Source organism: Dasypus novemcinctus, chromosome 12 (assembly GCF_030445035.2).
Source record: "Dasypus novemcinctus isolate mDasNov1 chromosome 12, mDasNov1.1.hap2, whole genome shotgun sequence".
NCBI lineage: Eukaryota > Metazoa > Chordata > Mammalia > Cingulata > Dasypodidae > Dasypus > Dasypus novemcinctus.
Genome location: NC_080684.1, coordinates 52,269,040 through 52,289,900, shown reverse-complemented (window position 1 = coordinate 52,289,900; position 20,861 = coordinate 52,269,040). Strand labels below are relative to the sequence as shown.

Here is a 20,861-nt window from a genome sequence, read left to right as displayed (position 1 = left end):
AACCTGTCAGAAGCCACAGCAATAACTAAAAATGCATTTGCTACTGAGGCTTTGGTCCCAGCCTTGGTAGTGCAGGGAAGTTCTGTTCCTTCTCAGTCCCTGGGAGGCCCTAACATTACCTCAGGGCCCCAAAGGCTGTTGGCTGGTAAGGGCAGAACAATTACTTAATGTACTTTTAATATCTGGTTTAACTGTGAAACTCCCTGGCAATGGCTATAAAATGAGACTGGTTCCTAAGACCTCCGTAAGAATAGGCCAAAAGAAAGGTTTGAAGCCAGCCCCTTTTCTAGGAAAAATCATGTGTGTGGCTTGGTTGCTTTGGTCTGGAACCTGGGTCTGGTCATCTGCCAAGACCTAGTTTGCCATGGGATGCCCAATGGCATGGCTCTGAGTTCTCAGGATGCTGAGACCAGAGCAGCAGCTCCGAACGTCTCCACAGGCCTATGTGACCCCCAAGTGGTCGGCATCCCCTAACTACAAAAAGGGACAAGTGACATCATTTTGGGTGCTTGGGTTTGGAGGTTAGCTCCAAACGTCCCCCAAGACTTAAAATTTAAAAGGCTTGGGTGCTTCAATTTGGAGGCTCAAAGTTTAGTTAGACTCAGAGTCTTGGATGCCAGATCAGCTGACAAATTCTTCTTTAGAAGATAAGGCCTCTAGCATATCAAACCTTGCCCAGTGAAGGACTGAGGAAGGAAACACTGATCTTCTTTTCTAGCACCACATGGCTGCAGTACAGCCTTGAAAACGGCTGTCAATGGCCTGTCAATGGCACTCTAAATTATAACCCTATTTTGCAGTTAGACCTCCTATGTAAAAGGTAAGGGAAGCAGTTAGAGATTCCATTATGTCCAACTCTTTATGACTGTCTCAGAACACAAGTTTAAATGGGTCTTGCAGGTTGTGTTATGCTCAGTTAATGAACCTGCCCCCAGAAAAGAGGGACCGGAGAATCTAAGGTTCCTTCAGACTCACCTTCAGAATCCATAGCCCCTCCTTACACACACAGAGCTAGTCCAGCAGGAGTCACCAAGAGTGGGGCATCTTTACACCCTACCAGGTGACCTGAAAATGGCCTCTACCCCAATAAGGCACGTAGCAAAAGGGCAAATAGGAACAATTGCGAATCCATGTTCCTTTCTCCCTGACAGATTCAGCTCAATGTAAACAACAGTTGGGGCAATTTTCTGAGGACCCAGCTAAATTTACTGAGGTATTCCAGTGGTTGACCCTAAATTTTGAGCTAACACGGGATGATATGCATGTTCCACAGGCTGCACCCCTGACAGTGGTGGTAATCTTGATTCCATTGGGAATCTTAGATTCTCATAAAATAATTGAGAAGGTAGTTTTTCCTGTACTGCTAATGTAAAATACCTGTTAAATAACATAATCATGGTAAAAATTAAGTTCATTTGGTATGCCATACATTGCATTGAAAGTGTTTAGAAAGTGTATAAAATTAAGAAACATTTCAATATCATCAGACTCTCTTGAGCATTCAAACCCTCAATATACTGCATGGTGCCTCTCCATTTGAGTTAATGGCTAGGCTTGTCACTAAGACCCCTAAAATAATAAAAGTATCTACCATGTCTCTGATTATGCTCCTGAAGTGGATGGAGAGTATGCTGCAGTGGCAATGGCTCAATATGGCCAGACTTTACAAGGGACACTGCCTCCAGATTGGCTCTATTTCATGGTGCTGAAGGGTGCTATGCACCAGGTCAGTAAAACACTGGAGCTTCTAAGACCAACAGTGCTGGAATACGCTAGGTGTGTGAAGAACACACCAAGAGGAACAATAATTACCAGAGTAATGTCAGTAGAACTTAAAACACAACTGACATTATGGGCTGCTCCTATGGAAAGAAAACATGTATGGTATTGCAAACCTGGAGCTTAGATCTATCAACTGCAGTTCAAAGAGTAACTTGTGCATTGGTTAGTATTAAGCACTATACCTGATAATTATGATGATATCTTTTCTATTCTAGATCATATGCAGAGTCCTGGTAAAATTAATGCAGTGTCCTGGTAAAATTAATTCATTTTCTAAGTAGTTAATGAATGAGCCTATAAGATAAAAGGAATGGCTCTCTTAAGTATTGTCTTTAATTTTCTTGCCATATGCTTGTCTTGTTGTTGCCTATTCTGTCTTTGTGAGTTTCCTTCTAGAGCAGTGCCTCTCTTCATACCTCTCCTAGTTGACCCAGGCAAAACCACTGTTGTGGAAAGTGGAGTTGGCAGTTTATACCAAATCCAGCAGGCCTATCACACGATCTCCCTGGAATTAACCAACAGCATAAAAGAACTCAAGGAAGACTGCAGTTTCCCATAAACTTTGGAAGGATGCAGCCTCTGAATCCATCTGGCCTTTTTCACTCTCATGGTCCAGTTTGTCATGGCTGGTCGCCTTTTTGGGCCCGCTTACCACCATCTTCTTTCTCCTTTTAGTAGGACCACGTATCTTAAATTCTAACTGTTTATTCCTTCCAGAATCAACACCTTGCAGAACAGGGTATTAGTCATGTGGGGACTTCATTCAAGTTCCAACCAGGATGCCAGACCCATCTTCCCTCAACCTCAATAGAAGAGCCAGAGGGGTTTACACCTCGTCAGGCAGGGCCTACCCCCACCCACAACAAGCAGGAAATAGGTAAAGAAGAATGACCATCATCCTTCAGTACCCCCTAAAGAATAAGGGTGTAAAGTCTCTGAGGGAGGAGTGAGGCAGGTTAGGACAGTGAAAGGGGAAAGCAGCTGAGGCCCAGCAGACAATATGGCTGTGAGACATGTGGCCATGAAACCCCACTGGAAATGCCCTGAGGGAAAGGCTGCCATCCAAAATAAAGCCAAAAAGATCCTGTAAGACCCTGTAAGACTGTTTAAGACCCTGGCTATGAGAATCCCATTTGGAATGAGAATCCTGGTCAGGGTCAAGAGAAAGCCCTGGATACCCTCAAAAGGCCTTACCAATGACCCCGAGGATTAACAGGTGGACATAACCAATCAGAACTGCAAACAGCTGGGGCCCCTCCTAAACATTATGAAGGAGGAGTAGTAATGGTTTTAAAAGGCCTAACCTGAGGGGTCCATGTACACGTCTCACCCTGCAGCATGCCCACAGTCCATGCCTCAGATCGTGTACTTTTCTTCTCCTTTTCTTGTTTCTTAATGAACTCTTTACTCCCTTGCTTACCCAGTGACATGTCCTTAAATTCTATTATGCGACATAAGCCAAGAACCTAGAAGCCCAGAACCCAGAGCCTTCTGCCAGCAATGAATTATTACCTGATGAACCTTCAGATAAGTAAATTTTAAGAATAAAGCAAACTTTTAAAAGTGAACTAAAGATTGGTAAGTCTGTTACGGAAAAAAAATACAAAACTTTACTAAGAGATAATACAGAAGCTCTCAATAGATGAATTCAGGATAGGAAGAATATCCTAAGCATACGAATTCTTCAAATAAATAAAAAAATTAGTGTAATTCCATTTATAAACCCAATGCTTTTTTTGGGGGGGGGGGTCTTCTATACCATACCAATATTCTAGCATATAGCTATTGAGCATTTGAAATGTGGCTACTGTGAATGACAAAGTGAATTTTTAATTTAATTTAAATTTAAAAAGCCACTTACAGTTGGGTGCCTACAATATTGAACAGCACAGGTCTAAAGGAAGGATGGACAAATAAAAGATAACTGCAATGTATTATCTTACAAGTAGGCACAATTGCTGTGATAGGAAGGGAAAAGGGTACTGAACCCACCAGAGAACAGTTTCTGAAAGAAGTGATACCTAGTTCTTTAGATATGTGAAGAAAAGTGAGGCATTCCAAGAAGAGGAACCAATATAGGTAAAGGCTTGAAGGTGCAAAAAAATATGCTACGGAGAGTAAAAGCGGTTATGTATTACAAAGTGGGGAAACCCTACTGTACAGAGTAACAGGAGAGACAATGAAAAGGTAAGTGCATGTAGGGGGGGCCAGAATGTGGAAAGACTTACGTGTAATATTAGGAGCTTGATTTATTTCAGAAGAAAGGAAAAGCCTCTGAGGAATAAAGTCGGTAATTAACATGGGTAGAGAGATGTACCATATTCATAGTTAGGGTAAATTAATGTTAATTAGAAGAAACTTTTAGCATTTTTCAACAGTCCTTGGAAAAATGGTTGACAATCCTTCTAAAAAAGAAGAAACTATGAATGATTTAAAGTTAAATAATTATCTGAATATACCGATCAATGGAAATAATTCCATTTTATTCATATTCCAAACTTCTAACTAAACTTAACTATAGGAAACAAAACACAGGAAGAGATATCACTACAAAACAATACTTTAACCAACACCCATTTGGAAGTCAACAGCTTTCAGCACAGAGGTGAGGAAATATATCTTCCTAACTAAATTCTTAATGCTTTATCAGGTCTATAAGGGAATAAGAATTGGAGAATTTTCCTTCTTTTTTAAATTATGGACCATCAGTCTACTATCAGGACACTTAAATATCACTATAAGAAATCTGGTCCCCTCCTAAAACAAAAGCTCCCAAAGATGAAAGAAAATAGGTATGAAAACGGATACAATGAAATCCAACTTTACCCATGAAAAGAAATGTATAAAATTCCTCCAAACAGAATTTTTACAACTTCAAATAATTTTCATCTCAGCATATATAAACTCTTAGAATGACCAATACAAATCTTATTTTAGCAACTTACTTAATATTGCCTTGACTTTCCCACATGCTTTTAATATATTCATCGTAATACCAGATTAAAAAATTACATTTCTACACATGTACTTTTCAAAAAAAGCTTCAAAAATAAACTATACAACAAAAAGAGAAATATTTTCAGGCAGCACAGCCCTAAGCAAGAATGCATTTTTCAGGAGAGCTAAAAAACCTGAATTATTTGCAAATAATGTGACTGCAACATTGGAGTATTTTCAGTGTAGAATAAAAAGGAATAAGCAAATCTTTCTATGGGTAAAATATACTTCTGTTTTTTTTTTCTTAAAGTGTAACTTTTGGAATTCTATATTAATATGATTCCATTAGGTAAGCTATACTGCAAAATCATACAAAACTTCTTTACTCACACTTTATAAACTGAATTGTGACACTGAAAAGCCACATAAACTAGAATCACCATGTTCTTAAAATAATATAGCAAGACCTAGCAAAAGATGCAACAGCCCGAGATGTGTGACCAATGAAAATCTTATGAGTCAAGGTAGTTGGAAGTGGTTGTGAGGCAGGAAGAACTATAGCCAAGCATAAATAATTACAAAAGGCCGTGTTGGTCAAGTCTATGAACACAACTCAAAACAGAAAAGGTTAAATTGAGAACTGATTCATGAATTGCATAGATGCAACTTACTTTACCTTATTAAAATCATAAAAGAATTGGCAAGAAACTTCAGGTACCAAGTTAGCTGAAATTCTAGAAAGGTTTAATGAGATACTTTCTTACTAGGGGCAGTGCCTGAACCAGAACCCAGGTCTCATAATCAAAGACTCTGCTATTATTCATCATGAAGATCCATTTACAACTTACTCCACTGCTCACTTTTCCAAATGTAGAAAGAAAAGATTAATTAGGCTAAAATAAATGATTAGCAGAAAAATGATTAGTCAACCAAAGCTGCTGCTATCATAGTAGCTGCCTTTATAACCTAGAGGGAATATAATTGGTGGGTGGAAGTGGGAGAGAAAGGCAGGATACATTATCTGTGGAAAAGTCTAAAAGCTTATCCCTCACTTGAGGTTTGAACTACTCTGTGTCCTGCACCAGTATGAAATTAATAAAGCAGATTTTCTTTGAAAAACCTGAATTCAAATGTTATCTTAAAAAAAATTTTTTAAATCATTGCTTGATAGCATTATCTTTAAAATTAGTATTTAAAAGGCTCAGAGAGAACTAGAAATATTTTATTTCAACCAATCCTTCAGCATCCCTAAGTGATACATAAGGGACGGACAGTATAAACTTACTTCATAAATAAAAAAACAATTTAGCATTTTAAGGACAGCAAGCTAATGACAAATTCAACAGAATTTGAGTGTCTTAGCACCCTATGTTTTTCATTTCTGTTTCTTCTATCCTATTTTGTCTACATTTCAGCGACACACTATTACAGAATACAGCACAATACTCTGGGTTTAGTCTTACAGGAATAAAATGTATGAACGCAATTAACACTTGTTTTATGGAATACTAGCTCTGAACACAGCCATGAAATAAATTATTTACCAGATAAACTAAGTTTTGACATTTATGTCAGAAAATTTGTTCTGATACTAATACAGCATATATTATAAATGTTCTTTATTTTGAAAAAATCTTCCCAACTATTTCAACTGTCAAATTCAATACATAACCCCAAATTCTCAAAGTGAGGTATATCCAATATGCTGGTTCCAGTTAAATATAACATAGTTCCTGTTAAATATAACACAGTTCCTGACCAACAGGAAAAAAAAGAAAAAAACTCATCTTACCTGGTAGTTTCTTTTCTCAGATAATGTATGTCCATCAGTCCTCACCATAGAGTCGTGTCCTTTCCTCACAGTACTGGAGGCAATCAAATAGAACTGTCACTCAAGGGTCGTGTCACAGGAAGGACCGCCCACCAGTTCTCCCTCTAGAGTGGAATTATCCAAAAGCCGTCAAAATTACTAACATGTAAATATAAGAACAGCAGCAAAAAATATCCAATGATACATTAAAAAAGACAAGAAAGAAAATAATATACTTATCTTATACCTTAACTTACATACCTCATCTTTTAAGGAAGGCTAGACTAGCAGACATACTTTGAGACAGAAATTATTAAACACAAAAAACTCTTCCTTCCCACTTTACTCTCTGCAACTAAAATTGTCCACCAGACTTCATGCACAAAGAAAAAACAGTAAATAAGAGTGAGTGGACAAAAAAAGTTCAGCCCTCAACTGACACTGTTAGTATATGTAATTAGTTCAGATTTAGTTATTTAATGTCAAATCCCTGCCCTCCAAATGTTTATGAACATAGGTGATGGATGGTTATAGAAGTCATTTAAATAGATGATTCACTCAGATTACAAGGTTTATTCCTATGACATGATGGGACTATGTCACATATATTTAATATGGAAACAAACCTAACTCAATAGTCTATAAAAATTTAATTCCATGAAGAGTAGCAACAAATGTAAACTTTCTTGATGCATTTGTCCTTCAATCCTCCAATTTCACGCATACTCCAATAGAATTCACTTTTTCAAATAAGGGCAGAAAAATAATGATGCTGTTTCTTAACCTAGATAGAAATAAGTCCAAAATGACTAGGCACTGTGGACTAGAACTTCAGGTTCAAATATAACAGAAGCAGATGTGAGAGCTGTCAGAAATGCTAACTCAAAAACTTAAATTGAAGAGAAAATGAAAAATTTGTGAATTTGTGTTTTCAAGACAAATGTCACCCATCTACATTTTAGTAAAACATTTATTCTTGAACTCCTAACAGTACCTAACCAATGAAAGTTATATTCAAACTTAGCACAATTCTTTAATACCAAATGGAATTTACTTTGGGAGGAGATAGTTTATAATTTATAATTCATAAGGAGTGTGAATCAGTACTACTAAAAACAACAAACATGCACATACACATTAGAAATGGATTACCTCTAAAAAGTAATCTACTGAGAAGGCAGAAAAAGTTTCCAAGGAAAATAAGTCATTAAAAACCAATATTAGAGTTTTAAAAAGAATCCATGTAATAAAAACCTATTTTCTAGTTCCTGAGATTTGTTTCATCACCAAGTTAGTGGATACTATATTTTTAATTATGACCATCTTACATTGTATATGTTTGGCTGAAATACTTCAAGATGAGAAACCAAAGAAATCCAGAATTACAGCTGGTCATTTCAATAATCCCTCTCAAAAACTGATAGAATAAGTGGACAAAAAATAAGGATACAGAAAACTTGAAAAAAACACTATCAGTCAACTTGAGCTAGTGGGTATTTACAGACCCTTCCAACTACCAAACATAGAATACCCTTATTATTATTTTTTTAAATCAGCTGCACACAAAAGAAACCAGATCAGTGGTTGCCAGGTCCTCGGTGACGGGGAAAATAGGACTGAATAACAGGCACAAGGAAGTATTTTAGGGTGTTAGAAATGTTCTATAACTTGATTACGATGTTGGGCTATATGAGTATTTACATTTGTGTCAGCTCATCATATTGGGCACATAAAATTAGTGAATTTTGATGTATATAAACTATACCACTATAAAACTGACCCCATCCCCCAAATGAGAAAGAGAATCTTTTTTTTTTAAAGGAGGTATGAGGGGTTAAACCCAGGATCTTGTATATAGGAAGCAGGCACTCAAACAATGAGCAATCCCCAATGAGTTTTTTTTTCCATTGTTTGTTTTCAGGAGGTACGGGGGATCGAACCCGAAACCTTGTACATGGGAATCAAACACTCAACCACCTGAACTACATCTGTTCCCTCAGAATAATTTTTAAAGAAAAACTATGTTTTTGAATCATATTCAAAATATTCAAAATCATATTCATATTCAAAATCAAAATCATATTCAAAATCATAGCTATCACTGCTAGCAACTTTACTCCCATGAAGAAAAATAAATCAGGGAAAGTCTTAAAAGACAGTATGGTCTTTATGAATAAATCAAGATCACATTCTAGTTTGCATATATACTAAAATGTTTTTAATTAATTTAACTAATATTTGACAAGATTTAAAAATTCTGAAATTTCCCTTTTTCATTTGACTATAATTTAGCGGAATCCTCCTTTCAGTTTTTTAATAAGATTTTTATTTATTTCTCTCCCCTGCCCGCCCCCCCCACCCGCCAGTTGTCTGTTCTCTGTGTCCATTTGCTGTGTGTTCTTCTGTGTTCGCTTGTATTCTTGTCAGTGGCACCAGGTCTCTGTGTGTGCGGCACCACTCCTAGGCAAGCTGAACTTTCTTTTGCACTGGGTGGCTCTCCTTATGGGGTGCACTCCTTGAACATGGAGCTACCCTACACGGGGGACATCCCTGTAGGGCACGGCACTCCTTGAACGCATCAGCACTGCGAGTGGGCCAGCTCCACATGGGTCAAGGAGGCCCTGAGTTTGAACCGTGGACATCCCATGTGGTAGGCAGACGCTCAATCCATTGAGCCAAGTCTGCTTCCCTCAATCAGTTTTAACAAACGAAATACAATGAAGCATGTAAGTAAGAAATTAAGAAATTTTTAAAGCTTCTTTAATTAAAGAATTTTAATGAACTTACAAATTTCAAGCAAATTTAATAAGACAATACCTGGATAATAAAGCCATTTTATAGTCAACTTAGAACACGAGAGGGACAACATAAGTTTATGTGACATTAGCTGACACACTGTTTATACATAATGTAGAAAACTTTCATGAAACAGACTATAAATTTTAAATTTTAAATTATAAAATAGGCGAAAGCAAAGCTTAAAAACTCACAATATGAATCCCAATCTCCAGTCATAGTCCTTCCATTTAGTAAACACTACTTAATATGTGAACTGTACTTCCTATTTATTATCTCATTTATTTGCCATAACACAATGATCCTCTAAGTATCTTAAGACATAAATGAAAATCAGTTCACCCAAACACAGTATAATTAGATTTTATGCGAAATTCAATTATGTAAACTTAAACATGGAAAAACATAAAATTAAATAAAAAGTCCTTATTTTGTGTGTAAAATATGAAAAAAGCAACTTCCCCACAAAAACAAATTCATCAGGAATCACATAATCTCAAAGATGAATGATTTATAAATCTTGTTTTATACTATAGTCTCATTACAATCTCATTTTATGTGGTAAAGTAAAATATCCGACATTCTTTATCAGCATTAGTCTTAAAATTACTTCAAATTATTCTAGGTTTTAAGATCTAATTCCCTGCATAAAATCCAACTGCCCTGGGCACATAACTAGCTCTTTTCTCATATCTCCTCTCTCATGTTTTTTATATTTCTTGTAGTCCACTCGATACCTTCATTTCAGTAATATAAAAATAAACTAACATGTATTACATATAGAGAAATTTATCAAACTTCAAAATCTAGAATTCAAGACCTCGTACCAAATGGTTGAGTTCTTCACCCTAGACATACCTATCCTCCATTCATATTAATATGCTACATGACTCTTTCTTGACCTCTGTATCTTTACATGTGCCACAAAATGTGTCAGTAAAAGCCTTTCCTTTTCCAGTCCATAACCCCTAATATCTTTTTTTCTTTTCATTTAAAAAATTTATTGAAGTATTATCACTCATACATAAACATATATAGACAATAAGTGTATAGTAAAAGTTGTGAACTTACAAAACAAACATGCATAACATCATACAGGGCTCTCATTCCTTACCCTACCAACAATACCTTGCATTGTTTTGAGACATTTTTAACAAATGATGAAAGAGCATCCTCAAAATATTACTAACCAAATTATCTTATAATTGGTGTATTCCCCCCCCAATCCACCCTATTATTATTTTTTATATCATTCATATATGAACATACATAAACAGTAAGTGTATAGTAAAAGTTGTGAACTTATAAAGCTAACATGTATAACATCATACAGGGGTCCGATACATCAACCCACCACCAACACCTTACATTATTGTGAGACATTTGTTTCAAATTATGAAAGAGTATCATCAAAATCTTAATATTAATTATAGTCCATATCTTAATTTGGTGTATTTTCCCCCAATCCACCCGATTATTTTTTAATATACATTTTTATTACAGAAGTTGTGAACTCACAGAACAACCATGCTCATGTGCAGAATTCCCATACAACACCCCTCCATCAACACAACACACCGTGGTGGAACATTTGTTACAGACTGTGAGATAATATCATCAGACTGTTACCACTAACCATGGTCTGAAGCATACATTTGGCACACTTTTTCCATACTCCTCCATTATCAACACAGTGCATCTTTGGCATAGATGCATGACTATTACAGTATTGCTGTTAACCACAGTTCATAGGTCACTCCACTCCAGTTGTAGTTTTCCCATGCTTCTCCACATTCCCAACACCATACAATAGTGACATACATCTGATCTAGCTAAAGAAGACTCTTGCATCTGTACCATCAACCACAATTCTCATTCACCTCTGGGTTTACTGTGTTAAGTCCCTATATTATTCTTTAGCTTTCTTTCAATTGACATTTACATCCTTAGACCACCCTTTCCAGCCACATTCCCATTTATGAACCAGCTATACTCACCATAGGTGTTACCATCAATTCTATACATTTCTACACTTTTAGAGTAAAGTTAATTAAAACTTCCACATACATTGAGCATCAGTAGTCCATCTCCTTTACGAATCTACCACCTACCACCAAGTCTTGAAGATGTTTTCCTATATTTTCTTCTAGAAGCTTTATGGTTCTTGCTATTATATTTAGACCTTCAATCCATTTTGAATTAACTTTTGCATAAGGTGCGAAATAGAGGTCCTCTTTCCTTCTTTTGGCTATGGATACCCAGTTCCCCCAGCACCATATGTTGAATGAATTGTTCTGCCCAAGCTGGATGGGTTTGACAGGCTCGTCAAAAATCACTTGACTATAAATGTGAGGGTCTGTTTCTGAACCATCAATTCAGTTCCATTGTTCTATATATATCTGTTTTTATGCCAGTACCATGCTGTTTTCACCACTGTAGCTAGGTAATATGGTTTGAAGTCCAAAAGTGAGAGTACTCCGACTTTGCTCTTCCTTTTTAAGATGTTTCTGGCTATTTGGGACCCCTTAACCCTTACAAATAAATTTGATAACTGTATTTTCCACTTGTTTAAAAAATGCTGGTAGAATTTTTATCAGGATTGCATCAAAACTGTACTGTATATCAATTTGGATGGAAGTGACATCTTAATGATATTTAGTCTTCCAACCCATGAGCATAGAAAGTTCTTCCAATTATTTAGGTCCTTTCTGGTTTCTTTTAGCATTGTAGTTTTCTGAATGCAAGTGCCTTACATCCTTGGTTAAGTTTATTCCTAAGTATTTGATTCTTTTAGTTGCTATTGTAAATGGAATTTTTTTCCTGACTTCCTCCTCAGACTGCACATTACTAGTGTCTTTTTTTTTTTTTTAGATTTATTTCTCTCCCCTCTCCCTCCCCTTACCCCCCCACCATTGTCTGCTCTGTGTGTCCATCTGCTGTGTGTTCTTCTGCATCCACTTTGCATTATCTGGTGGCCCTGGGAAACTGTGTCTTTTTTGTTGCATCATCTTGCTGCCTCAGCTCTCCATGTGTGCGGGGCCACTCCTGGGTGGGCTGTACTTTTTTCACGCAGGGTGGCTCTCCTTGAGCATGGGGCACCCCTACCTGCGGGCGCCTCTGAGTGGCACAGTTCCTTGCACGCTGCAGCACTGCACATGGGCCAGCTTACTACATGGGTCAAGAGGTCCTGGGGATCAAACTCTGGGCCCTCCATATGGTAGACACTATCAGTTGAGCCATATCTGCTTCCCACTAGTGTCTTCTAAAGTCTATTTCACCTGATCTAAGTATAGCTACCCCACCTTTTTTTTTTTTTTTGGTTACTGTATACATGGAGTATCTTTCCCCAGCTCTTCCCTTTCATTCTACTGGTATCCTTGGGTCTAAGGTGATCCCTAAAACCTTCAAACAGACTCACAGCTCATTTTCCTTAAAATGTAATAATTTCATTCCAAGAGATATCCAGTTAGCATTAAAGACAATGATATTTTGCAATTATTAAACCGCTGAACACACATACTCATGCATTTTGCCTGCCTTCTCTTATATACTATGTCATGTGCAAGACACATAATTTTCAAGCCTGTGGTAATTATTGAATATATGTAATTTTTATTGCAATAACACTGCAATAATGTCCTTCAATAGTGAATGTTTAAATAAAATATGCTGCTAAATGAGAGCTTGAATATAACTGGTACTTTTTTAGTGAAATCCTAAGTTTTGCAACTAAGAAATTTTTTCATACTAATGATCCAGAAAACCAATGTTAACAAAAGAGGTTAGCAAATACTACTGTGAAATCACAAGGAATAGGATTGTGAAGTATAACTTCTAAAAGACAACCTACTTGGGGCAAAATAAGCACTAATGGTATTAATTTGTTCTCAGTTACAAAACATTTTAAATATATCTTATTCGGATTGAAAGAAAACAGGCCATTCCGCAGGTGTGATAAAAGGCTAGGTAATTAACAAGTATGTTAAAAAAGATAACAAAAGATAAGCTTGAGATTAGGATAATTCAAAACTTTTAACAATGAAAAAAACCTAATTTTAAAAGGTTTCAAATTTTATTGAATGTTTGCAAATAGCTGAGCTAAGTTTTATCTCTATTTAACAGAGGGTTAACAATTAAAATTTTAAGATTGCGAAGTACTCATGTGATGCATAAAGCATAATAGTATCTACTCATGTGTAATAACTTCCATTACATTCAAGATACTTTTAGGATAAATTACTTCAATATTGCAGCATGAATGGTGAAGCATAAACAATTTACACTTTTGCATTAAGAAAAACTCATAAAATAATTTAGTCATGCCATCAGCTTAAAATCCAAAAAGAAGCCAATTAGGAGAAACATATAAACCAAATCTTAATTTAAGAAAAGGAACAATTAAGCTTATTTGTCCTACATGTTTTTCCAAGTTAGAGCCTTGTTAAAATTAAGTAAAGCATTATCTGGATTAATGATTGTTAAATGAACCCAATTCTCCACTCATGAAAAGAAAAGAAATAAACTGAGCATGAGAAAACCTCTAAAAAATATTTTACTGGAGAAGGGAAATAATTATTAAACTTTTTAATCCAAATTCTATTAAATTTTGGATGTCACATCATCATAAAAAACATATATATATATTTAATGGGACAAGAATCAGAAAACCTGAAGTTAGTTTGATCAATTTCTCTTCTCTAACCTCAGTTTCTTAATCTGTAAAATAAAGTTATTAATTTTGATTAATTTTTAAAACATGTCTGACTCCATATTTTTGTGTTTTAGAAGTTCTGTTTCAAGATAGTTCACTCAGGAAAAGGAAAATTACAGCTGACATTTCTATGCTCTCTTCCCCCATCCCCACATTATCGTACAACAGTACTTACAGCAATGTCTAAATATTTTAGAGGCCTGGAACAGTATCTAATGGTAGTCATTGTGACACTCGACTTTTAAGTTAAAATGTGAGGAATATGATCAAGTTAACACCGTTGAACCAGTTGGGCAAGTTTTATTTTTTTGATAAAGAGGACATTAAATGCCAGGTTAGCTATTAATTAGAACAGACTACCACCAGATGTGGCCAGTTTCAGTGGAGCTCATTTAAAGCTGAAGTAAATGCACGTAGTATCCTTAAAATTCTAGGATTCCTCAGACTCCAGAATTCTATCAGCCAACCTTTTCTTGTTAATAGATGGGTGATAGCCACAAACATGTTTCCTTTTTCTTATAAACTAATTTTTGGTTCAGTCATATAGATGAATGTTTCCAAATACTCTTAGTAGATGACTCCTTGGTACATACAAGGAACATAGGCAGTCTAAAAACAAGTAACTCAAGAATTTCTGTTTCATACATACCATACTTGGTCTGGGAAAATTGCCATATTAACTAAAAATAGTTTTCTAAAAAATTTTAACAATACAATCTTCAGGGTCCTATAATTAACATGTAAAATAAAATACTGCCTATATTTACTCAGAAAAAAAAACAAAAAAGTAAACCAACACTATTCTCTTAAAATCAATTTACTCTCTGGTTGTCACAATTTAAGGCTTTATGACTTAATTTTGTATGTTTTCTATTCTCTGTGGTAGCCTTCCTGATAAACTAGTTCTAACATGTCTGTGCAGTTATTTCACATATATTCCAAGGAGGGTTCAAAGCATCTAATATATAGAATTTAATCTAAGTAAGAAATCAGCAAATCTACCTACCGAAAAGGCTTAGCATCTCAGGACAGAAATTTCTTCTACTAAGTCCCAAATAAATATAATATATAAAGTCTGATTAAACATCAATAATTTTTAAACCACAGGCTTGAACATTAAAAGTTTGTTTCAAGCTTAAGAGAAACTGGAGTCCAAAATTAAGACAATCAGGCAGGCAGTGGGTCTTTATAGTCTTGGTGCTGCCTGAAATCTATGTATGTTTACACAAGTTGCTTAACCTGTGACTCAATTTCCTTATATTATATGAAGATAGTATCTGCATAGTCTACTTCACGGCTATGATGAAATAACTTTGTGAACTAGATTTATAAGACATAAAACCTTTATTGAAGTACAAAGTTGTTCAACTCTTCATTTGAATGTGTAAATGGCCATACTATCAGTACTTAATAATTTTCTACAAGCTTAGACAACTAAATATTAAAATTCATGAAATGTTTCAGAATCTTTAATTACAATTTGCTAAAAATGCACAATGGCTTCCAAGGACTAAAGAAGCTATTGTCAAAGCAGTCCCTCTAAAATAAGACTAAGTGTATTAGCTCCCCAATCCACTGTACAAGAGTGGTTCTATTAATTCAACAAAGAACACATGTAAGTTATAATCTATAAGTAAAACCTCTTAAAACACATACACCAATTCCATTTCTGCTCCAGTATAACAGCTGTAAACATTAAGCATTATATTTTACATCATGAGGATAACATACCACATGTGAATCAGAAATATGAACACTGCAAGTCTTATACAAACATTTTTTATACCTGCTAATCTAAAAATTCAATTATTCATTAAAATACATTTTTAAAATATTTAAACTAATGTTTCCAGTTTTCCTAAGACTATTCAAAAAAAGAATGCTTAAGAAACAGCAGAAAAGGATAACTTTAGCTCTGCATTTAAAAGAGATAACATAAGAGGGTGTCGACACTAAAAGGGCATTTTCTAAACCCTTGAAAAGTTTAGTTCTTGTCAAAGACAAAGGGAGCACTGGGCTGGCACAATTTTTTTCCCATATGATGGATAAGGATGTCTTGAGATGCATGTGCAGGGACACAGGTCCATGACTGACTAGGAACTGACAGAAAGAAAGGAAAAGACAGTAGGCATATTTATAGAGGCCAGAGGAGGACTAAAGGATTTATATTGTTTTTATTCCAGGATGCATTTTATTATCACCTAGAAAGCTTTCTCCCCGTACTACTCTAATCCAATTGGTCATGGTTGGGACTTGGTGACCAGTTGCTTTTAAAAGTGCTACTAATGATTCTGATGTGCAGCCAAGGTTAAGAGCATCAGTGTTAAGACTGTACAGGAAAGTGAAATGAAAAAAGTTTTGATCTTGGAGTTATCTGGCAAGAAGGAGCACTGTAAATTGAAGGTGGTGGATAATAGCATTATATATTTCCCAACGATGCCACTGAGATCTTTCTTGCCTCTGATCCACTGTACCCCAGACAAATAATGCTGGGCCTTAAACATTAATTTTTTTTTTAAAATTTATTTCTCTCCTCTTCCACCACCTCCCCCCCCCCCCCCCCCCCCCCGCTCCCACTGTTTGCTCTGTGTCCATTTGCTGTGTGTGTTCTTCCGTGTCCGCTTGGATTCTTGTTAGTGGCACCGGGAATCTGTGTCTCTTTTGGTTGCGTCATCTTGCTGCGTCAACTCTCCGTGTGTGCAGTACAACTCCTGGGCAGCCTGTGCTTTTTTCACATGGGGCAGCTCTCCATACAGGGCACACTCCTTGCACATGGGGCTCCCCTATGCGGGGGACACCCCTGTGTGGCACAGCACTCCTTGCACGCATCAGCACTGCACGTGGGCCAGCTCACCACACGAGTCAGGAGGCCCTGGGTTTGAACCCTGGACTTCCCATGTGGTAGGCAGATGCTCTATCAGTTGAGTCAAATCCACTTCCAAACATTAATTTTTAAAAGTGCTTTTTAAGCAGAAGATTTGTACTATTCTAATACGCACATTGTAAATTCAGAAGCTGGTAACAGGAAAACACAGACCCAAATATTACAGTAAAACTTAAGTTTCTAAGTAAAAATCTTCTTTAACATATTTAATATTTAGGTTTTAAAAATATATCTAGGGAAGCAGATATGGCTCAAGCAGTTGAGCTCGGGCCTACCACACGGGAGGCCCCTGGTTTGGTTCCCAGTGCCTCCTAAAGAAGACAAGCAAGACAGTGAGCTGATACAATGGACTGGTGCAGCAACCTGACTCAACAAAGAGTCACAAGGAGGAAAAACACAATGAAAGATGCAACGAAGCAGGGAGTGAAGGTGGCTCAAGTGAGTAGGCCTCCCTCTCACAAGGGAGGTCCTTAGTTTGGTTCCAGTGCCTCCTAAAAAGAAGACAAGCATACAATGAACAGATAAAGAGGGTTCAAACAAGGGGGGGGTAAATAAATATTTAAAAATTTATATATATACTTATATCTACAATCTTATAACTTCTTCCTAGAAATTTAATGTCAGTTGTAAACTACCAAGAGTCAGGCTAAATACTTTAGCGATATAATTTCATTCAATCCTGAAAATAATTCTCTAAGGCAGATAGAACTATATATTTTAAACAGTGACAAAACAGACTGCGAATAAGGAATACACACAAGGTCAAGACCCAGTGAGCAAGCTAGAAGTAGCAGGACTAGAATTTGTCTGCTTGATTTGAATTCAATCTTGGCCTCTAGGCTATACTATCTCTCATTACATATAATTTATGTTCTCATGAAAAATGAAACCATTTCAAGAAATTTCAGCTGTCAAACAGTAGTTTCCAAAGAAAAGTCTAACGCGTCTGCTAAAAATGGGAAATTAAGCATGGAAGTCAAGTAAGAGACCTTAGTCAGCTGCAGATTCAAAGTTCAGAAAGACTGTGGTCAGGAGGTAAAGTACTTGACAGTGTCCTTAAAACCTAAGCAGAGAAAAACAAAAACAAAAAACCAGAAGTCTGCTCTCTTTATCTCTACTACCATCACCCTAGTTCAAGTCACTATTATTTCTTCCTACTTCAAGACACTCCAAATTGGTCTCCCTTCTTCTATTCTTGTTGTATACAAGAGCCTACAACAGGTCAAAATCTCAGCAGAGGAGGTACAACAAAGTCAGGGAGATGAAATCCAAAAAGTGTGGAAGATACGCTGGAAATTAACTGAAATAGGTGGTTAAAGTAAGAGTTATCAACTGCTTCAAATGCTGTTGATAAAAAAAAAAAGGATGAGAATTATTCTTTGGATTAACAAATAAAATCTCAAGAAGTTGTTTACTTGGTAATCTTGACAAGAGCAGTTTTGGCAAATAAAAGCCCTGGCTGGATTGGGTTCACAAGAAATAGTGAGAGGAATTGGAGGCAGAGAATAGATTTTTTTCCCCAAGAAGTTTTACCATAAAAGTGAACAGAGAAATTGGAAATAGCTTGAGGAAAAAGGGGAGTTGAGAGAAATCTTTTAAAAGACAGGAAAAACTGTAGCTTAGAGGGAAAAACTAATAACGCAAGATAGAGGGGGGAGAATTACTGAAGTTATCACCTGAGTAGATGTGAATGGAATGTAGAAAAGAGACTGGCCTAGATCATCAATAGTAGTAGAAAGAAGATAGTAAATGATACAGATTCAAGTGGGTTGAACAGATACAAGAGTAAGAGTTTATGGAAGTTCTCATCTGATTGCTTCTGTTTTCTTAGTAAAATAAGAAACGAGGTCATCAGGCAAGTGATGGTATGGGAGGGAGGAGATGTTGGGAAATTTGAGGAAGGGGAAAGTGTGAAATAGAGTATTTACAAAGTAGAACAGTGAATAAATTTTCAAATTGCCAAAGTACCACTAAGAACCCATTGGAGGTTAATGCTCATCACTGTGTTCTTCTCCAGGTACATGCAGCTGCTGGGACACAGGAACTGTGTAGGCAAAGTCAGATTAAACCAAGGTTGGGGGTTTTGCAAGGTAAGTATAATGAAGTATGAGAGATGCAAGGGATTAAAGGTATAAGCAAAACAGTAATTCTAATGATAGGTAAGAAAATAAATGTGGGCATGCCCTACTGTTTGCCTAAGTTCTAGCCATACCGGCCTTCTTTCTGCATCTCAAACACATCACGTAAGTTTTCAACTTGGAGCCTTGCCGTTGCGGCATCTTTTCAATGACCTTCCCCCAGATCTTCAAATGGCTGGCTGCTGCTCATCAATAAAATTTCTGCTTAACTATCTCTCTTCAAGGAAGGCTTCTCCGAACACCCACAATCTGAATTGTGTTTTTACTTGTTTATTTTCTATCTCCACCCATTTGAAAGGAAGCTCCTTGAGCAGAGGAAACTTGTATTCTGCTTACCACCCAGTACCTAAAATGGTGCCAAACAGTAGGCATATTTTATTGAACAAATTATAAAAAATATACTAAATCCTTTACTAACTTTAATTTTATGAAAACATCATTTTTGGGAAGTGGTTGTGGCTCAATCAGTTGGGCTCCCTTTTACCATATGGAAGGCCCTGGATTCGTGTCCTGGGGCCTCCTTGTGAAGGCAGGCTCACCCACACATGCGGAGTGCTGCCTGGCCCGCAAGTGCCACCCGGCCCGCAAGTGCCACCCGGCCTGCAGATGCCGCAGAGAGCCAACTCAGCAAGGTGACACAACAAAAAAGGGAGACAAGCAAAAACAGAGAAAAGCACGCAGCAAATAGACACAGAGCAGACTGTAAGCAAGCCAGCCACAAGGGAGAAGGGGAAATAAAATAAAATAAATACAGACACAGAAAAACGCACAGCAAATGGACACAGAGAGCAAACAGCACACAAAAAGCCACAAGGGGAGGGGGAGAATATAAAAAACAAACATCAATTTCCTTAAAAGGACTGCATCTTGTCTGAGAAGATCAAGACCAGTAATTAGAATTTTAATTTTAAAAGGAAGGGCAGAAGGAAAAAAAATTAAAATATGAAATAGAAGAAAAAGAAAGTTATAGGAAATAAAGAGAATGGGGAAAAGGATACATTAGGAAAAGACAGCCTCTCTTTTCCACTATATGTTCTTTTTTAGAATACACTATCTACTATTGTAGCCATCTTGCAACCATAAGGAAAGCTAGCCTGATGACAAGGTGACATCCTAACAATGGAAGAAGAGAAAGATGGAAAGAGTTTGACCTTGATGTTAATCATTCACCTGCAGCATTAACCAATAAAAACACTGCCATTCCTCCATTCGTGAGAAAATGAATGTACTTCACTGCTTAGTCAAGGTTCCTAAAACTTCTTGGCTTATCCATAACTTGTTAAGTAGTAATTTTTAAAAATGCTTTTACTTCAAAGTCTTACTAAAGCATCTACCTATTACTCATTAAAACAACAGTTCTATCTTTTCACACTCATATTTCATTAGTTTAGGTCATATTTAAACTGTAAATTGCATTAACAATGGAAGAAAAAAAAACTGGTTCTTAGACATATAACTAAACTGCCAGGGGTGGGGAATACAAGAATAAACTGGATAGTAGTTTACTAGCTGTGAGCGCTCAGTGTGCTCTTGGCTACAAGAATTGAAAAGTAATAGTTTGAAAAAGCAGCTCAGTTAAGTGGAAGTTTGTTAAGGGCATCTGTCACAAACACTTTTTTTCTTTTTTTAAGATTTATTAATTCTCTCCCCTCGCCCCATTGTCTGCTCTGTGTCCATTCGCTGTGTGTTCTTCTGCATCCCCTTGCATTATCTGGCGGCACTGGGAAACTCCGTCTCTTTTGTTGCATCATCTTGCTGCATCAGCTCTCCATGTTTGCGGTGCCACTCCTGGGTGGGCTGCGC

General features: G+C 36.6%; 1 protein-coding gene across 11 annotated transcripts in view; it reads right to left on the bottom strand.

Moving 5' to 3' along the window:
- CNOT2 (CCR4-NOT transcription complex subunit 2) overlaps nucleotides 1-20,861 on the bottom strand; it is a 118,470-nt gene that overhangs the window by 65,601 nt on the left and 32,008 nt on the right. For 6 of the 11 annotated variants that reach the window (XM_023588462.3, XM_058308418.2, XM_071218944.1 and 3 more), the window contains one exon: nucleotides 6,512-6,584. The exons of 1 other annotated variant lie outside the window; for it this stretch is intronic. In XM_023588462.3, coding sequence (XP_023444230.1) covers nucleotides 6,512-6,584 — 73 coding nt within the window. Of the gene's footprint in view, nucleotides 1-6,511; nucleotides 6,655-20,861 lie in introns of all 11 variants that reach the window. 4 more of the 11 variants (XM_071218945.1, XM_023588463.3, XM_071218946.1 and 1 more) reach the window with 1 other exon arrangement.